The following is an 18,166-nucleotide window of genomic DNA, read 5'->3' on the forward strand; positions in this document are numbered from 1 at the left end:
AAATCTGAGAAACGTGGTGTTGTGGATTTGATTCAGATAATAATGAATTACCAATTTATTAAGACTTACAGTGTAAAGGGCAGCATTAAATGATGCATGCCTCCTATAATGAACATTACCTTAAAGTGTATCTGATCTTCAACTCAATTAAGATGTGCCTTAATTAAATTTAAGTACATGTTAGCCCAGCACTTTGGCCATCATTTTGAACGATCCATTAATTTCCGCAAAATGGACACTGGCTGGGTTGACAAATCTTTTCTGGTGATTTACAGTTCAAAAACTGGAATAAACCAACAAATATTTATTAAAAAAACAAACGGGTATTAAAAGAGGGATTGGGTTTAAGACATCCAGATGCACAGACGTGTCTTCCTAACCGTCTTCCACTAGCTGCAATCCTGGACAAAAGTCATTGAGGCTTATCTCAAGTTTTGCCCTTTTGGATTAAAAAAACTGTTCCCCTTCCCCACCCAAGACAATGTTGTTTATTAACAAGCAGAAATAAACAAGCTATTCCTCAAAATTGTTTGTTGGGGGGGAGGGAAGTGAGTGAGAGGGAGAGGGGGAAGAGGGGATCTGCAACATGAAGATCCCGGGGAAGGGGGGGGGGGGGGGGCGGCCAGCCAGGGTATGTTTTTCGAGATTTTTGTCTTGAACAGGGTATCGAATTTATCAACTTTTGTCTTGAACTTAAATTTCAATCACTTTTACTTTTTCATGGTCACTATTGTTTCCAGAGCATTCTTTGGTACATTGTACGTCTCTGTTTCTCAAAGAACAACCTTTTGCTCCCCATTCTGTTTTGCATGACCGGCATGCATATCCTATAAATTCTTCTTTTATTAGTTTGAGGATATTGTGGAGTCCCATGCACGCACAGTGGACATCATGACACATAACTATTATGACATGCTGTATGCATTTCATGTGTTTAGAGGAAACTACAGAAAAGGTAAAGAAGATCCACCTGTTTGTGACAGGTATATGATAAGCCCTTGAGGTATCACTTATACAGGTCGCGAATGGTACCTCAAAAAACGTTTTTTTTTCCAGAGCCCTTCGGGCTTCCAACATTAAAAGTTAGTAGCCTGAGTCATTTTTTCAAGAGCCCAGAATTAATTAAGTAAAAGTGAGGATGAATCTCCTTGTGATAAGTTAGGTGCACGTTCAAGCTACTCGTTAAGAAATTTGGTCACCAGCAGTCGCAAGTAAGGTGCCCCAGGCAACCGGGCGACTGTTAGGCAGCAGCGTTATAGGTGGTCAATAACAGGCTGACTTAATTATACAGTTGCTGTTTGCTTAAAATAATTGAAATCTGTTTGATTTCTTGTTGCTTCTTGCTTCTCCTTGTTTTTCATAGGTATTTTTGTACGACATTCATCTTGATACAGCCATTTCTAGTTGATATTTATTGGGCAGTAGCTAATTTCTTTGGTTTGGTCTGTGAGAATAATCTTATTAACCACAAGCCCATGTTGTGAGCTCAAAGGGGTGTCACAGCAGCTAGTGCAGTTCATTTTGTGTAGTTTTACCAGTTGCTTGCCCCTATTCGCTATGCAACTTAACGTCAACCTAGAAATTACTTTTAAACAACACAACCCAAAGCATTGTGACAAAAAATGTCTGTTGAGCATACACAATTCAAGTTACAAACAACAGAGATAAACTTAGAACTTTCAAAAACCCCGATTGCAATCCATTTTACTCTTCTTTAATTCTGCCCATCCCTGCCTCCTTTTGTATTTTGCTGTTTTATTCAAACGTTGCTTCAATGTTTTACATGGTAAGTTATCTTTATGTTTCGCTTGATTTGGTTGCCAGTTCCAAGTCACTGAGTTTGGCTAGATTGCAGGACACAGCCCCTTCAACTTATCTGGTATAATATTTAAAGTCATGATTTGTGTTTGGTTTGGGTCAATAGCTGGATCAGCAATGTATGAACATGCCATGAGACTGGGACAAGAGGTGTCTGGACTTGACAGCTTACAAAAACAGGTAGACTTGTTTTAAACAAGCTTGGGTGGAGTATACTCTCCCCCCCCACCCCCCCCCCACCCCTTCCACCTCCCATTGACAAGTAAACTCATCTGGTAGTAGACAGGAGTCTCATTCCTGCCCCATTGACTCCTGGAGCCCCTTCCCCCACGAAGAAATCGTAAAATCGTCTGGCATTAGACAGAGTAAAATCTATCAAGTCTCATTTCTTGGAGTCAATGGGTTAAAGGGGACACAGTTTTTGAGTGGATGACGGAGTTGTAACAATTATAATTACTACTAATTAAAATACAAAGATGAGTACGAATCAAAATTAATTTTGTACATATAAACTGGGTTGTGTTAAAGTTAATGTGCCTTGAATTTCTGTCTGGTTCATCTGTTTTAATCATTTCTCAAAGCAAGCTTTTTTTAAAATAAGACTCTAAAGCAATTTTGTGGGAATTGTGGTTTTCGATTCCTGTGCTTAGAAATTATTGGTTTCAAAACCTTAGGTGGCATTTCTTAAATAAAAGGAACTCAATAAATCATTGGAATTAGCACTCACTACAATTTCCCTCCTTATTGTTGATCCAACGTACTTGCTCAATTGCATTATAATGATAATTATTGTTCGCTCATCTGAGTGTTTACACCTGTGTGGATTATACCCCATTCACACCAACAAGACATGTCTAATTAAACTGGGTTTAACAAAATAAAAATAAGTCACGGAAAAATGTAAGACTGGCTTTTACATGAGATTCAGGTTTGTTTCAACACATGCTTTGACCTGTGATAAATTTGTAGTCGACAAAAGTCAGTGAACATGATTTAAAAAGAAAACAATTTGTAACCGTGTTTAACTAAACATGTTTAAGGTTTGGTGTGAATCGGGCATAATAGTCATAGGACAAACATTTTGAGTGGCAATTAAACTAGGGATGTTGTTGAAAAATCTTAATTTACATGTACTTGTTAATTATGAAGTGGTAGGTGCCTTGTTGCAAATAGATGGTTGCAGAATATTTAGTAATCCTTTGTATTTCCAGGCGAAATGCTATCTTGCTGCAATGAACTCACTGCATCTAGTCGATCCAAAAAATGCATGGATTGTTAAACCATTGGACAGAGTCAATACCACTGTAAGTCTTTCCGTGGCAGAGCCAGTAAGTGTATTTGTTTTTGGGGGGAGCGTGTGAAGAGGTCTGGAACAAGAAGATGGATTGAGGTGCAACTTTATTGTAATTCATGAGGGCGATAGCCAACAGAAATGCAATGTTCAGGTCACATGTTTGGTTACATGTAGCCTCCTTTGCAGCCGTTTTTTGTGTCTGGGAGAATGGGACTGACAAAAAACGGCTGCAAAGGAGGCTATTCGAAATGTTTGGTTGGAAACAAACTTTCCCATTTGACAACTATGTGTAAATATGTCAACTCAACAACCCATGCAATGGTGTTCAACTTACAACCATTGGAACTTTGCAAGGCGTGACTGTCCATCAAATTCACATACCCTGATTGGCAGATAATCAGTAGTAAAAAACTTTGTTAGGTGGCCACAGTAAGGCGCGGTGCGCCGTAACTATAATTTATGTACAAAAGAAAAATAATGACAACGACAACAGAATAGGTGTATAGCCCACTTTCGATATATTAAAATTCAGTCCTTAACAAAAGACATCATCTCGAGGCTCTGGGGAATAAACTCGTACAAATCCTTATATTTATTCCCCAGAGCCCCGAGATGATGCCTTTTGTTTAGGACTGAATTTTAAGAAATCGAAAGTGGTCTATTCTTTTTATCCCATTAAATTTACTAAATACCAGTGTTAGTGTTCTCAACTAGTCAAGTGTCACTAGAGAAATAAAAGGGTTTTGGGAACCGGTGGGAAACCAAAAGGATTGGAGTGGTTCCTAATTCCCTAGGCGTATTTTAATGGCCTTATTTTGGACTAGTGGCTGGACCTTGTGGGTTAGTGATTTATTCAATCTGCTTTCTAGCCCACGGCCTAGATTAAAAAAAAGTTAGTGTCATGCATTGTGGTGTCAAAATGTAGCTTTACCTGGTCTAGTAAATGGTTGGTAAGAGTCTTAGAGATTTAGTAGCACTTAATGTAAGTGGAGTACTTGCTTTCGGGAGATGATAAGGAGGTAAGGACGTGTAGCCTTTAAGTATGTGTAACATGGATTTATGATTCCGAAGCCTAAAATTCATTTGCTGTATCGAATTAACAATAAAGAATTTTCTTCTTGATGTAGCACCCTCCAGATTTGAAACTTTTTGGAAGTTATAATTACTTTTACCACTGAATAGGCGAAATATATTAAAACAAAAAAATCTCCATAATTATCGAGGCTTTGGATAATAATTAGCCATACAAGTATTATTAGTGCCTGGTTAGCCAAGTTTCAAAATCAGCAGAAAAAGTGATACCCCCCTCCCCTATTTCCATCTTTGTGAAGGCAAAAGTTTCCCATCATCTTTTCTTTATGTCTTCTGACCTACGAGTTACACGGGGCGTACATAACCTTTCTTTTCTTTTAAGAAACCTGATGAACCACCAAACATGTCCCCCAAGAGGAAGCAAGGTGAAGATGCCGATGTTCTCTTCCCAGAACATAAAGGCAGATCACGGAGGAAGGTCACTGTGCTTGAAATACGGGACCTTGAAGGAGAGTACTTATTGGTGCTTGCTAGGCTACAGCTTGTTAAGGTTGATGCTGATCCTACACATGCCACCGGTAGGAGACAGTTTCTTTGTGTCAGTGCTTTAGTGCATTAATTGTATACTCCAAATCAGAATACACTGTGCTTGTAGTTCAACTACATGTAGATAGCTGCACCACAGAGGACAGGCCACAACACTGCCTGCTGCCTACTCTTTACAAATAGTGTATGGGTTCTTTTACGTCCCACAGGGTTATGAACATTGAAGGGTTGCGAGACGTGGCCTATCATTATTGTCCTTATCTGAGAAGAGTAGAGTCCAACCTTTCGCAGATGTCATTACAAAGGCAGATCGTTCTCCTCAGTTATTTAAAGACCCTGCGTGCTGGTCTGACTGGAGTTCTTGATCTTGTGATCTCCCACACAGACGTCCCAGGCTAAACCAACTGAGCCAATCGGTCTGCGGTTTGAAATGCACAAGTATATTGGCTAATGCAGTGTATTGCATTGTCTTCGTAATGAGCTCTCGTTAAAGCAACTTACCATTGAAAGCAACATATTAGAAGGCAGTGTAGCAGAGTGGTTAGGTCGCTTGCCTTGAGATCCTAGTAAGCTCCTATTTTGACCGCTAACTGAAGTTAGGCTACACTTGTAAACTTACATTAGGTTAGTACATGTACCCTCATTGGTCAGTAGCTGTTGAGATGAGGCTATGTAAACACTGTGTGGCATCACACGAATTTTGATTGGTTATGTGTTGTCAGATGGTTTTGATTGGCTGGTAGGAAATATGAGTGTGTATTGAGAAAATCTGCCTCAATCAAGAAGTAAAAAAAAACAGCATTTTCCTTCATTTGTCGAATTATTTTTGAGAAATATTTTATAAAAGCAATAGAGGATCTTTTTCCTTTACGTAGACTCATTTCAACACTCGGGTAGTTGGGAGATGTCTCGACACTTATGCAAATCCAAGATGCAGTCGAATTCTCCCAACTCCCCTGTGTGTTTAGATGAGGCCATGTAAACACGGAAAAAGTCCTCTGTTGCTTAATTAGAAGGCAATGTAGCAGAGTGGTTAGGTTGCTGCCCTGAGATCCTCAGCTCTCATTCTGACCGCTAACTGAAGTTATTCCACGGCTACACTTGTAAACATACATAAAGAATAAAGATCCAGCTGCAAGTCCTGTAAATTAATAGGCAATTGGTGGTTCACCTCATGCCAGTTGGGATTCTTTAAAGCAATATCTCTTCTGTTGTATCATCAATGTTTTGATGGCCCAGAAAAGCTCCTAAGGGGAATGGTCAAGTAAACATGTCTGCATGTACCGGTGATGATGAACTTTATTCAAGTGTCTTGAAACTGTATTTAGCACTAGGGCCCTAATTGGGGACTCTACAGAAATCAAATCAACTCGTACCAAGTCGTAGGTTGGCGTTTGAGGATGTTTGAGGACAGGGGAAAACCGGAGTACCCGGAGAAAACTTCTCGGAGCACAGTAGAGAACCAACGATCTCAACCCATTTGTGAAGCCGAGTCTGGGAATTGAACGCAGGAAACGTTGTTGTTGTTGTTGTTTTTTTTGGGGGGGGGGAGGGGCAAGTGCTCTCATTAAAAAGTCGAGAGAGACCTCACATCAACTAGGATTGCAACGACAATCCAACAGTATTGCAAGAAAGTAACCACCTGAACTGAGGGTAAATGGCCGACATAGTTCCAGATGTCTCCATTTGCTGAAGAATTCGAAGTCATATTCTCAGCCTTTGAATAAACGGGAAATGTTTGAGTACATAGATGTAGAGGTTAATTGACCCATTGACTCCTAAACTGCCTCCAGGGGGTCAAATTTCACATACAGCATCATATGTGGCTTGACTTTGTTGGTTCTCTACTCTGCACTGAGAGGTTTTCTCTGAGTACTCCGGTTTCCCCTCTCCTCAAAAACCAGCATTTGACTTGATTTGCATTAATTGTTAATTTCAATTTACAGTGTCCCCCAATTAGTGCTCCAGCGCTAGAACAACTAGACATTTAAATAAAATTCCTTTCCATTGATGAGTAAAATCATCTGGAATTAGACAGAATAAAATCCCTTGCCCTCGCCCTCGCGTTGTGATTATGCCAAGTTCGTAACCATTGTATCATTTTAGAAGATTATGTACTAAAATAAAATGCTATTTTCAACCTTAAATTTGCTTTGTATGTTTGTCAGGCCCTTTGCTGTCGCCACAGGAGAGTGTAGCGTTGTTGACACAGGCTGGATTGTTTGATAATGCTCTTACTGTAGCATCCCATTTTCAGCTGCCAAAAGAAACAATATTTGAAGGTCTAGCCTCAAGGTAAGTTTTCCAACTGCTTTTACATCCCAGCTGTTCTTGAGATATGCTTCAATGGAGGAGTTTTCCTTTTGCTCTTAACAATGTTGTTACAATGTTGTTCCTGGGTCCAGGAAATACATGGCTGCGTTGTGTGATGGTTTGCTTTTCCAGAAAAGTTAAATTTTGCCCTCAAGAATGCTGTTTCCTACAACTTTTAGTGATCAAATATTATGTCCAGGCATGCCCCAAATTAGATGCACACGGATTTCAATAAGCTCTCAAAATACAGACAATTCTATATTTTTGAATGCCCCATAATTTGTGGTTTGCATCCACGTTATGAAACGGCCATGTTGCTGTACAAAACCATAGAAAATGACCCCACAAGTTTTGCATAATAATTGTGTCAAATTCCCAAAAGGCATTTTACTGCATTGTTCTGTGCATGAACATGGCCGCCGTGACGTCAGATGCAAACCATCAATAGACTTTGTTTGTCCCCCAAAGTTCGTATTTAACAATTATTCGCCGAAGGCGAAGTGATTATCGGTGAATATTCACCGATAATCACTGAGCCTGAGGCGAAGACTAATTTGGTAAAGACTACTCGACGAGTGGAAATCAGATTCATGCACGGTTGAAAAACAAGGTAAACCACACACGAGTTCTATTCACATCCCGACTTTTCGGTGTCGCTCTCACGTAAGGAACGACGTGTACGACATACTTCTCCAGCGATCCCCTGCCAGTTGAATCGACAACAGTAATGGACAACACCATTCAGTTTGTACATTGGATGTGTATGCCATATTGGACATCATGGAAGGCAATTTCAGCATCGTGCTACTGCAGCTATAAAAAGAGGATGGAGGCTAAATTATTCATGAGGGAATCTTCTCAGATCCAAACTATTTCCAGTGCATGAGCCTTTAATATGTCACAGTCTAACTTGTTTGGGAGAAGGGCTGCCATAGTGATAAAAAGCACTTGTCTCCCAAATTTGGCAAATCTCCTGTCAAAATGTCAATTTGGGTTTATTAACATTTCATTTTAGATAATAATCGTGCTTTGGGTACCCTGAGGGAAAAAGGTTTTGTTCGAATCTTTTCCCTGGAACCGTGAGGAGATCTGTTTTGCCTTGGAGTTAATTTTTAGAGCAAAATTGTACTCAGTTTGAGTCTACGTGAATGCTTCTTTTCATCCCTTCAGGTGTGTCAAGCTTTCTCATCTCGGAATTGGCCTTACAAGGTTTGCTATACCTTTCATTTGGTAGGCTTAGTTAAATCGATGGTAAAACAACAGAAAGTATCACTTTAAAATAACAAATTGAACTGTCTTAACCAATTCAGTAAAAACCTGTGTATCAGAACCTAAACTTTAAGAACGTGTTTGGCTAAAATTTTTATTTTAAACCCCCTTTTAATAAGAACCTATTTAGCCTAAAATTTTCAATAAGTTCCTCGTTTACAAAAATGAAAGTACAGATAAAAAAAAAAAACGAAAAAAAATAAGTTTAGGTTTCAGTCAGTAAGATTCAAAGAATGAATTAAAATGCGTGCTTTAAAACACAATAATGTACTTATTGACTGAGTGGGAGGGCCGGACGGGAAAATATTTAGCCTGAGGTCATTGCGTACAGTCAATGAGCATTTTATCATAATTTATGGGCTCTTTACACTATTCACAAGCAACCCTCGACTGCGTCTCTGGTTTGCATAATTGTCAAGAATTCTCCCAACTCCCCCTCGTGTTTAGATGAGGCTATGGAAACACGGAAAACGTCCTCTATTGCTTACATTTTAATACAGCACAATTTTTTTTTATGACAATAGATTTTGCAATACTGAACAATGCAATACAATACAATACATTACTTACAATACTGCTTACTTACACTAATAACAATACAATATATCACTTACAGCTAATTACATACGTTACTTACGGTACTTACAATACTAGTTATTTATTTGATTTATTATAACTAAATGAAATACCAATTCAATAATTTCAACAAAACACGAAAAAGAATAACACACAAGGAGGTTCATTAACAATATTTGTGCTTGACTACCTTAAGTTAAATTCTCAATTTTCCATTGCATTTTTATCTTATTTATAAATTGTAAATTATTGAGATTTTTCTCTTTAATTTTTCAAATATATATGACAATGACAATGATAATTAGCCAGGAGAAGTGTCTCACTTGGCTTGCTTTGTTCTGCGGGTTCCATACCGCGAATCAATAGCTTGTCTGAATTTTGCTCTAACCTTTTTATTAGTAAGATAAGCAGATCCAGTCGGCACTATACCTATTCCGTATCACATTTGCATTGTTGATGGCTAGTGCCCCTGACCTATCAAATTAAGAACCTATTTAAGAACCTAAGTAGCCAGAAATCCTGCTAAATACCATTTCTATAAGAACCTATTTAGGCTAATTTGGAAAATACCGCTAATCAAAGTTTGACTGTTTTTGAGGTTTGCCATCAACACTGCTTAAGATCGTTGTATCATGAGAATTGGTTGTCATAGCTTGAATATTTTGTATTGAAAAGAAAAGTTTCATTCGAGTCATAGTTGACTTTTCGATACACACAGGCAAGCTGAGCAGGATGCGTGGGACTGGATCCTATCAAATGACCTTGGAGAGGCCCAGGTCTCTGGATACAAAAGGTAACTCGTTTGGGGAAAAATGGGAGAGGGTTGGGCAGGGAATTGACTTGGCAGTACAGAAACGTGAATAAGTACTTGTAGTGTGCACGAATAGTTTTGTACTTGACTTTGTATGCACACCTCAAATGCCCAAGTAGGTGAACCGCTGATGACCTTCTGACTAAAATGTATCGAAATTTCCTCATTTAAATTTTTTGTGACCTCAGTACTCTTTGAGAAAGCACAACACTGCAACTTGCTGGCTCAGAATAAAGGGTGCAGCCTTCATACGAAGAAGGGTTTTCTAAGGTGGGAGTAAATGTGGTATGAAGTGATTCAGATTTTCAATTAAGCGACTTGTATCTTATTCAAAAGTCGGGAGGTCTGAGGTCTTGAGTACGGCCCAAGGTAATGGGAACCATTGCTCAAGGATGGCCTGCGATGCTTATTATCAAGAGAAATGCAGTACAATACTTATTAATTTATAAAGCAGCACTGTTTACTTTTAAAAACATTTAAAAGGCTTCAAAAAAATATTTTTTTGCTCCTAACGCCGGCTCACCACACAAGCTCACGCAACCAGGGCTTTGATTCCTCCCGGGTTTGCGGGCAAGAAAGCAACGTTTCGCACGCACCCCTCTTTTTCTTATAGAGTGTGTAACACAGGAATACTCCCAGAATGCTAAAAACAGCATTTACAAAGGAAAGATTTTTGAAGAGTGTGTGGGAAGGGAGTTGGGGCGGGGATGGGGGGCGGGGATGGGGGGCGGGGGTGTTGCACCCCTGCCCTTGAAAACCCTATATTCTGCGAATCTTGCAATCTGATTGGCTCTGGGAGCGACCCCCCCCCCCCTCCCCCCCTCCTTCCTTCCTTCCTTCCTTCCTTCCTTGTCCCAATAGACCTCTTCCATAATGACGGCCAAATAAATTATTCTTTTGTTTTAATGCTAATAAGTCTTTCTAGCCTCGCTACGACGAGCAAATTTCAAAAGAATGTTTGTTTTAAAACGAGGGCAGTAGGTCTAATTAACATAAATACAAAAGAATGTAAAGTTGGTCGCCATTTATGAAAGTGGTCTATATCTGCCCTTTTTTTGGTTTTGGCCTTAGAGGGGTTTTCAATTGAGTGTCGAAAGTAATTAGTGAATTGCTTTGGTTTTGCATTACTTTACTCAGTGACTGGTTCAAAGTTCTCGCTTCTCGCGCCACTTTTTCAACCAATCAGAAGTGAAACCAAAACCTATCGTGGCTCGCTTGGCCTACCAGATTGTCTGCGTCCTTTTTGATTGGCCAAAGTAATTACTTTGGTTTTGGTTTTACGACACTCAATTGAACCTCTTCTATCACACTACATATTAGATAATAACGTCGGCTATTTGCTTTAAACAGTGTGACAGACCAGGCATGGCAGCTGTTGAAGTTGTACCTGGACAGGCTTGGACCACATGATGGTCACGTGTACTATCGCTGTGTGGCTGCTAAGCTGCTATCTGCTGGTGCTACACTGCCAACGTGGCTTGTTAATGATTATAAGGTAAGAATGAAAACAAGATGAAATGTTTTTTTTATTGCTCCCCTCCTTGACGAGTAAAATTGTCTAAGCGTCAATGGCCCTTAGGTTTGCTTTTCTGTTTTCCTCACAGAAACAAGATTAATCCAAAATAGCTTGCTTTATAGAGTGAAGCTTTGTCTTTTAAGGGGAACACCAATATGGCATAGATGCTCAAATCCACTATCATGGATACTCAGCTTTTTAAAGAGAACTAACTGCGTTCAATAGTTTTGATTTTGTTCGTTCTTTTCTTTGTAGCGATTTAATGCTCCCGAGCTGCTTCGTCTTTACATTAATTATGACCTGCTGCTGGAGGCAGCTTTGTTAGCAGTGGAGTACGTACAAGCTGTTCTTGGCAATGGCAAGGAGTATTTTGGTCTTGAGGTAAATCACCTTAATTAGTATCACCCAACTAGTGGACTAATGCAAATCCTGCATTTTGATTGGCTACACTACTAGAAGACTATTAGTAATAGTCCTTGAGTAGCGAAAAGCGTGACGCTTTCATTCGTTTTATCCTAAATAATTGTTAATTGTTAATTAGACGTATGAAAGAAATGTATATTTGAAGTGCTCATTTGGTAGAGGATTGCATCGGCATCGCAAAAGTGATGGGTTCGAATCTCTTTGAAGCCACCTGGATTTCTCAGGTATCTATAAAGCTTAAGAGACACAAGGAAGGGTTACGTTTTTAGTAACGTTGGCCGTGTAGCACTTATATTTCAACAGACTTAACTGGTCGTGGGTTCAATTCCTACCCTGGTCAGAGTTTTTCTCTGTCTTTGTGTGGGTCCATTTCCATTGGTAGGGCTAACGCTCACTTGGCTCATATGGGGTACAAAACTATAACAGACAGCTGCTTAAAGGGGCTAGGTAATCACGCATTTAAAACTCGAACATAGTATTGTGAGATTCCTTCACTGATAAAATTATCGTGTTACATTACAAACAAGATGATTCTGAGCAAGAACGACCTTTATCCAAACAATGTCATAAACTTGAAAAACGTGGGGCAGACTTTTTTTCAAGATTACGCAAATGTAATCGGTTTCAATCTTGTCTATTTGTGTCCATCCATGCTTCTCTTTCCTTTATGTTTTCAACAGATATAAGCGGTTATTGGAGTGTTTTATTCTACTTTTTGGGCATTTTGGGTGTCATGAAATTACATCAAGATTTTATCATCAGTTTGTCCTCTTCTGCTTACCTCAGAATTGGGCAAAGGGACTTTTCTGAGTAGAATTGCAAAACCATATTAAATATGACACCGTGTTAGATCATCCATGGATTTCACAGCCTTTTACACCGGAAATGAGCCACTATTTCATTTCGTATAATATTAATGAGGTCAATAATGTCATGAGAGAAAAAAAACTGAATCTTTGAATCTGAATTAAGTTTCTATGATCTCTGTATTTTTAGAATGCCTTACATGCGACGAGTCCCAGCGTGTGGTTACCTTACACGGCCATGGATCAGTTGTTGCTGCTGTTAAAAGATGTTCAACCAGGCACTGAACTGGCTAAGGTAATACTTAAAATCGAGTCCTATCACAGAAAAACAAGAGTTTAACAGAGTCGCTTCATAGCTCAGTTGGCAGAGCATTGCACAGGGATCCCAGAGGTCATGGGTTGGAATCCAATTGAAGCCACCTGAATTTTGCCGGTGTCTATAACAATATGTGCGAGGATCACTTCTCCCTTTCGTCTATAACTTGCAGTTCAAATAGTATACACTTCAGGTATGGTCCTGAGGGAAACAGTCAGTTTGGTTTTCCGGAGAGTCCTGATGTTGCCCGAGATGAAGTGGAGGGAAATATAAGAACACAAGGGAAAACAAAACTAGCAAGTTTCCCGAGGGACCAGACATGAAGTGCTTTGTTATAATTTACACTTTTCCTTCAACAATAGTAACAGAAGATCCGGAGCAGGCAACAACTGCGGAATTTTATCCCAGTCGGGATACATTTGAATTTGATCAGAGGCACGTGACCACGAATCAACCAATCACAGTGCTCGTTTTGTCAAGTGAAAGTCTAGCTATATAACAGTAACAAATCGAAAGTGGTTCAGCGTTGTCTGTACTCTTATCAACAACTGTATTCGTCATCACAGTGGTCAAAATGTTGTGGACTCAATATTCCACGTGAAAGAGAGTTTTTACAGAGCGTGACCAAAATCGTGACACAAAGAAAGAGCAAGCATTGTCTATAACTCTCGCAATATGATTGGTTTATTTCCCAAAATGAGCGTTCGTGATTGGCTATTACATTGCTTGACAAATTGACGCAAGCAGTGTTGTGTAGACTCCCATCAACAACGACAAATTATCCAATCAGAATGCGAGATTACAAGCAATTGTGGTAAAAAATACATTTGTTTCATTCACTTTTCATACTTGCTGCATAACCCTCTAGCTAGTTTTGTTCTAGAATATTATCCTCAAGCTATCAGATGGTGGTATTATACCTGAATAGGCCATTTCCGAGTTCATGTCTCCGTCTTCTTTAGAGCGAGTCTAAGTGCGAAGTTTTTCTTATGTTAATTAATTTTGGTTAAATGTTATATGAGATGGATCATATATGAACTGCGGATATGGAATCAAGTGAAGCTATGATCCTCACAGTTATGAACGCATTTGTTGCAATAGTGTAAGGAAGCCTGAAAAAATCAGGACTTCAACGGGGTTTGAACCCCTCAATACCACACAATACCGGTGCGACGCTTCTAACCAACTCAGCTACATTGTATGAAGTCACTGACGTTGGTAGCTGGTTATTTGTGGGTTCCAATGTTCCCTTGAGGAATGAATCGACGGTGAAATGATATATGAATGGAATTTTTCAGGCTTCTTTACATAATTGCAAAAATTGCGTTCATAACTGCAAGGATCATAGCTTCACTTGATTAATTAGTTTCCTTTCATTTGTAAAGTAGAACTAATTTCGCACTTAGACTCGCTTTGAAGAGGAGGCAGACATGAACTCGGAAATGGCCTACTGTGAAGGGATCTACGTGAGGTGGAGTACTGACTCGAGACTTTCATTCTAGGTGCGTGATGAGCTGATAGATCAGCTTAACAGGTTCCATGAACAGGTTATTACAGTGTCGCATGACATGACCAAGACACAGTGGAGACGTGCCCAGCGGATGTCAATACCAGGAGAGTGATGATATTCTTGGTTATCTCAGGAAACTTAGTCAGTGTGTAAATATCCATTCAGTGACTGAAGAAGAAGGTCTTTGAAGAGGGCGACCAAACGATGCAGAGTTTACAGAGCATTGATTAAGACCGTGTCAAGATGATGACAATGAATTTGAACAGAGAAGACGAGTGTGTGTAGCCTTAGTTGGAATGTGTGACTAGTGAAGGGATACAATCCCTGAAGTTTGTAATGAGACATTCCCAAACATCTCCAGCCCCCATTTGTTCAAAAGGTGGATAACGCTATCCATTGGATAAGTCGCTATCCGTTGTATAGCACAATTTGTTTCACTATGGCTTATCAATCTTGTACAGTTGTTAAATTTCATTACTGGAAAATCTCGAACATAAGTTCTTCCTCGTTTCGTCCCTTTCCAACGGGAGAGCCTGGCATAAGAGGTTGACTGACAATTTTCCCATTGAAATCTGTGGGGAAAAGTTACATTTTGATAATATTTGGCAAGAAATAGAATTGGAATGTACAAATTTAGTTTGAATATCTGTCTTTACTTGCTGGCCTAATCCTAGGCTTGATTTCCACCACTCTCCCGAGTCCAGACATCGTTCCTCCCATCTGGGGAAGAGGAGTGCGGGCTCCCTCCCTGAAGCAGCGGATGGTATATTGAGCTCAGCCAGATCCATGCCCAGTCGTCTAAGAGAAGTTTATTTTCCACTTGAGCAAGAAACTTTCCCAACTCGCTGAAGGGCAAACCTGTACAACGTAGATTTGATTTTAGTGGTGTACTATATTTCGGCTGCCCAAACCAGCCTTCTTCAGCTACAAACTCGCATTGTAGCTGAAGAAGGCTGTTTTGCAAATCTACTTTGTATCTGCTCTTGCTTAAAATATTTAGTTTCTCAACTTGTAATTACGCCGATCAGATCGAGCCACTGATCCAACGTACACTGATAGGAAGATTGTCCACAGTTGCTTGCTTCAAAACTCTGCCAGACCTGTGCCGGCTATCTGGTGAATCCACTCTGCTGGATAAGAAATATAAGTGTTTATACTTTGCTTTAACAACCATTCAACATTTTTGTCATCACAATTGCGGAACGATGTTAACCTCTTTCAGCATTGTTGGGTATGTGCGTGCCCACTAATTGGTCTCAATAACGTGTCCCCTGTAACAAGTCCGTATCTATAGTAACAACCATGGCTGAAGCCTGGGACTGAATACCAGGCTTCTTGTGAAGCTTTGTTGAATGAAATGTTGATGTGTTGAAATCGTTTGCCCACCCCAGCAGTCAACAACGTTCAACAAAATTGAACGGATGTTGAAGCAAACGTTGAAGCCGTTTGCCCAGGCTTTTCGCAATATAAGTGTGGTTGTGTGAAGACAAGTTATAAAGGAAAACAGTTCACTTCTGGTTGCAGTCTGCATCTCGATTACGTCACTAATAATGAATTCAATACGAGGAGGAGATTTGGAATAACCTAAATATTGGCCTGCGTAGCAGGCCAACTGAAACGCGTCGGCTCCTTTCGCCACTGTGCACCCACATTGTAAAACAAGTCTATTTCTATCCTCAGTTTTTCCTAATTTTGTATTATATACCTGTATGATCTCTATAAGAAGTGAAATATCAATGATGCAATAAAGATTCCTTTCTTCCGTAGCTGGCGGTATTGTTGGTGCGAGGAGCAAATTAACGAGTGGAGATTGGGAATGAAATTCAATAAATATGCTTATAATAGTAAATTTTTATAATATGCATGAAAATCGATAAATATGCATGGGTTTGATGAATATTCACGAAATGTTAAAATATGCATGAAATTGAATGCATATGCATGATTATCTATAAAAATGCACGAAAATGCGTAGTTGTTATAAATAAGCATAAAATCATAAAATATGAATTTGTAAAATTATGCATGCAAATTGATAAATGTGCACTAATTAAAATTCAAGTGATTAATAATCATAAATATGCATAAATATATGAATCTGCATGCAATTATAAATATGCCTGACTGATGAATATGCATGAAATTTAATGTATATGCATGAAATCATAAATATGCGTGGATTTCTATAACTTTATAATATGCATTAAAATCAACAAATATGCATGCAAATTGATAAATGTGCAGTAATTAAAATTCAAGTGATGAATATGCATGAATATATGAATCTGCATGAATATGCCGTAAATGCACTGAAATCGATAAATATGCATGACTTTGATGAATATGCATGAAATTTAATGTATATGCATGAAATCATAAATATGCATAGAATTTTATAATATACATAAAAAAAACTATGCATGGTTGTTAAAAATATGCATGCAAATTGATAAATGTGCACTAATTAAAATTCAAGTGATTATTATTCATAAATATGCATTGAATTTTATGGATATGCTGTAAATACACTGAAATCGATGAATATGCATGGTTTGATGAATATTCATGAAATTTTCAAATGCATGAAAACCGATAAATATGCATAAAATTTTATGAATTTTTATAGTATGCATGAAAATCTATAAATATGCATAAATATGCCATAAATGCACTGAAATCAATAAATATGCATGCAATTATATATTTCACATGAAAAGCGATGAATATGTATGGAGCAAATTAACGAGCAGAGATTGGGAAGGGCCGCCTCAGAGCCACCCGGCCCTTTTAGCCGCCAAAGGCTGAGCATTGAATCTTATGAATATGCATGAATATATGAGTTTGCATGCAATTATAAATATGCATGAATATGCCGTAAATGCACTGAAATCGATAAATATGCACGACTTTGATGAATATGCATGAAAATCTATAAATATGCATGGTTGTTAAAAATATGTATATAAATTGATTAATATTCATAAATTTACATAAGATCATAACAATATGCATGCAAATTGATAAATGTGCACTAATTAAAATTCAAGTGGTTAATATTCATAAATATGCATTGAATTTTATGAATATGCATGAATATGCATATGCATGGTTTGATGAATATTCATGAAATTTTCAAATGCATGAAAACTGATAAATATGCATAAAATTTTATGAATTTTTATTGTATGCATGAAAAGCTATAAATATGCATAAAATATGAACTTTTATAAATATGCATGAATATGCCATAAATGCACTGAAATCGATAAATATACATGAAATTTAATATGCATGGTTGTTATAAATATGCATAAAATCAATATGATTTTTAAAAATATGCATACAAATTGATAAATGTGTATCACAATTTATAATTCAAGGAATTAATATTCATAAATATGCATGCAAATTGATAAATGTGCACTAATTAATATTCATGAATATGCAAGAATCTCAAAACATGCACAAAATCATGACTATATGAGTATGCATGAAATTTTGTAAATATGCATGCAATTATATATTTCACATGAAAAGTGATGAATTTGTATGTAATTTTATGAATCTGCATGAGTTTATAAATTCGCATAAAAATCCATGAATGTGTATGAAAATCGATAAATATGAATGAATTCATGAATATGCATGAAATGAACCGAAATTAATAAATGTACATGATACTGAAAGATGTGCCTGAAATGGAGTCTATAATATATATATTAAATAGAGAGGAATTGTTGATTACCCTAAAAAACGAATGCATTAATCATGATTAAGAAAAGAATACGTTAGTTAATATAATGATTTGGCAATGAAACATGATGAATAGTGTGATGTTAATAGTTACACAGCACTCAGCTTCAATAAATGGCATTAAGTCATATGAATGAATAAAAAGAAATGTGATAATGAATGGTTTGGATTGAAGGTGAACCT

General features: G+C 38.1%; 1 protein-coding gene across 1 annotated transcript in view; it reads left to right on the top strand.

The window, feature by feature from the left end:
- Nucleotides 1-14,866, top strand: part of LOC137984870 (nuclear pore complex protein Nup160-like) — a 46,536-nt gene extending 31,670 nt beyond the window's left edge. The window contains exons 28-38 of the mRNA XM_068832191.1: nt 850-955; nt 1,925-1,998; nt 3,030-3,122; nt 4,527-4,722; nt 6,859-6,985; nt 8,174-8,212; nt 9,567-9,641; nt 11,010-11,154; nt 11,431-11,556; nt 12,595-12,699; nt 14,223-14,866. Of these exons, the coding sequence (XP_068688292.1) occupies nt 850-955; nt 1,925-1,998; nt 3,030-3,122; nt 4,527-4,722; nt 6,859-6,985; nt 8,174-8,212; nt 9,567-9,641; nt 11,010-11,154; nt 11,431-11,556; nt 12,595-12,699; nt 14,223-14,342 (1,206 nt within the window). The 3' untranslated portion in view covers nt 14,343-14,866. The remainder of the gene's footprint in view (nt 1-849; nt 956-1,924; nt 1,999-3,029; nt 3,123-4,526; nt 4,723-6,858; nt 6,986-8,173; nt 8,213-9,566; nt 9,642-11,009; nt 11,155-11,430; nt 11,557-12,594; nt 12,700-14,222) is intronic.
- Nucleotides 14,867-18,166: the final 3,300 nt, after the last annotated feature.

The sequence above is a fragment of the Montipora foliosa genome, chromosome 14 (assembly GCF_036669935.1).
Source record: "Montipora foliosa isolate CH-2021 chromosome 14, ASM3666993v2, whole genome shotgun sequence".
NCBI classification, from domain to species: Eukaryota; Metazoa; Cnidaria; class Anthozoa; order Scleractinia; family Acroporidae; genus Montipora; species Montipora foliosa.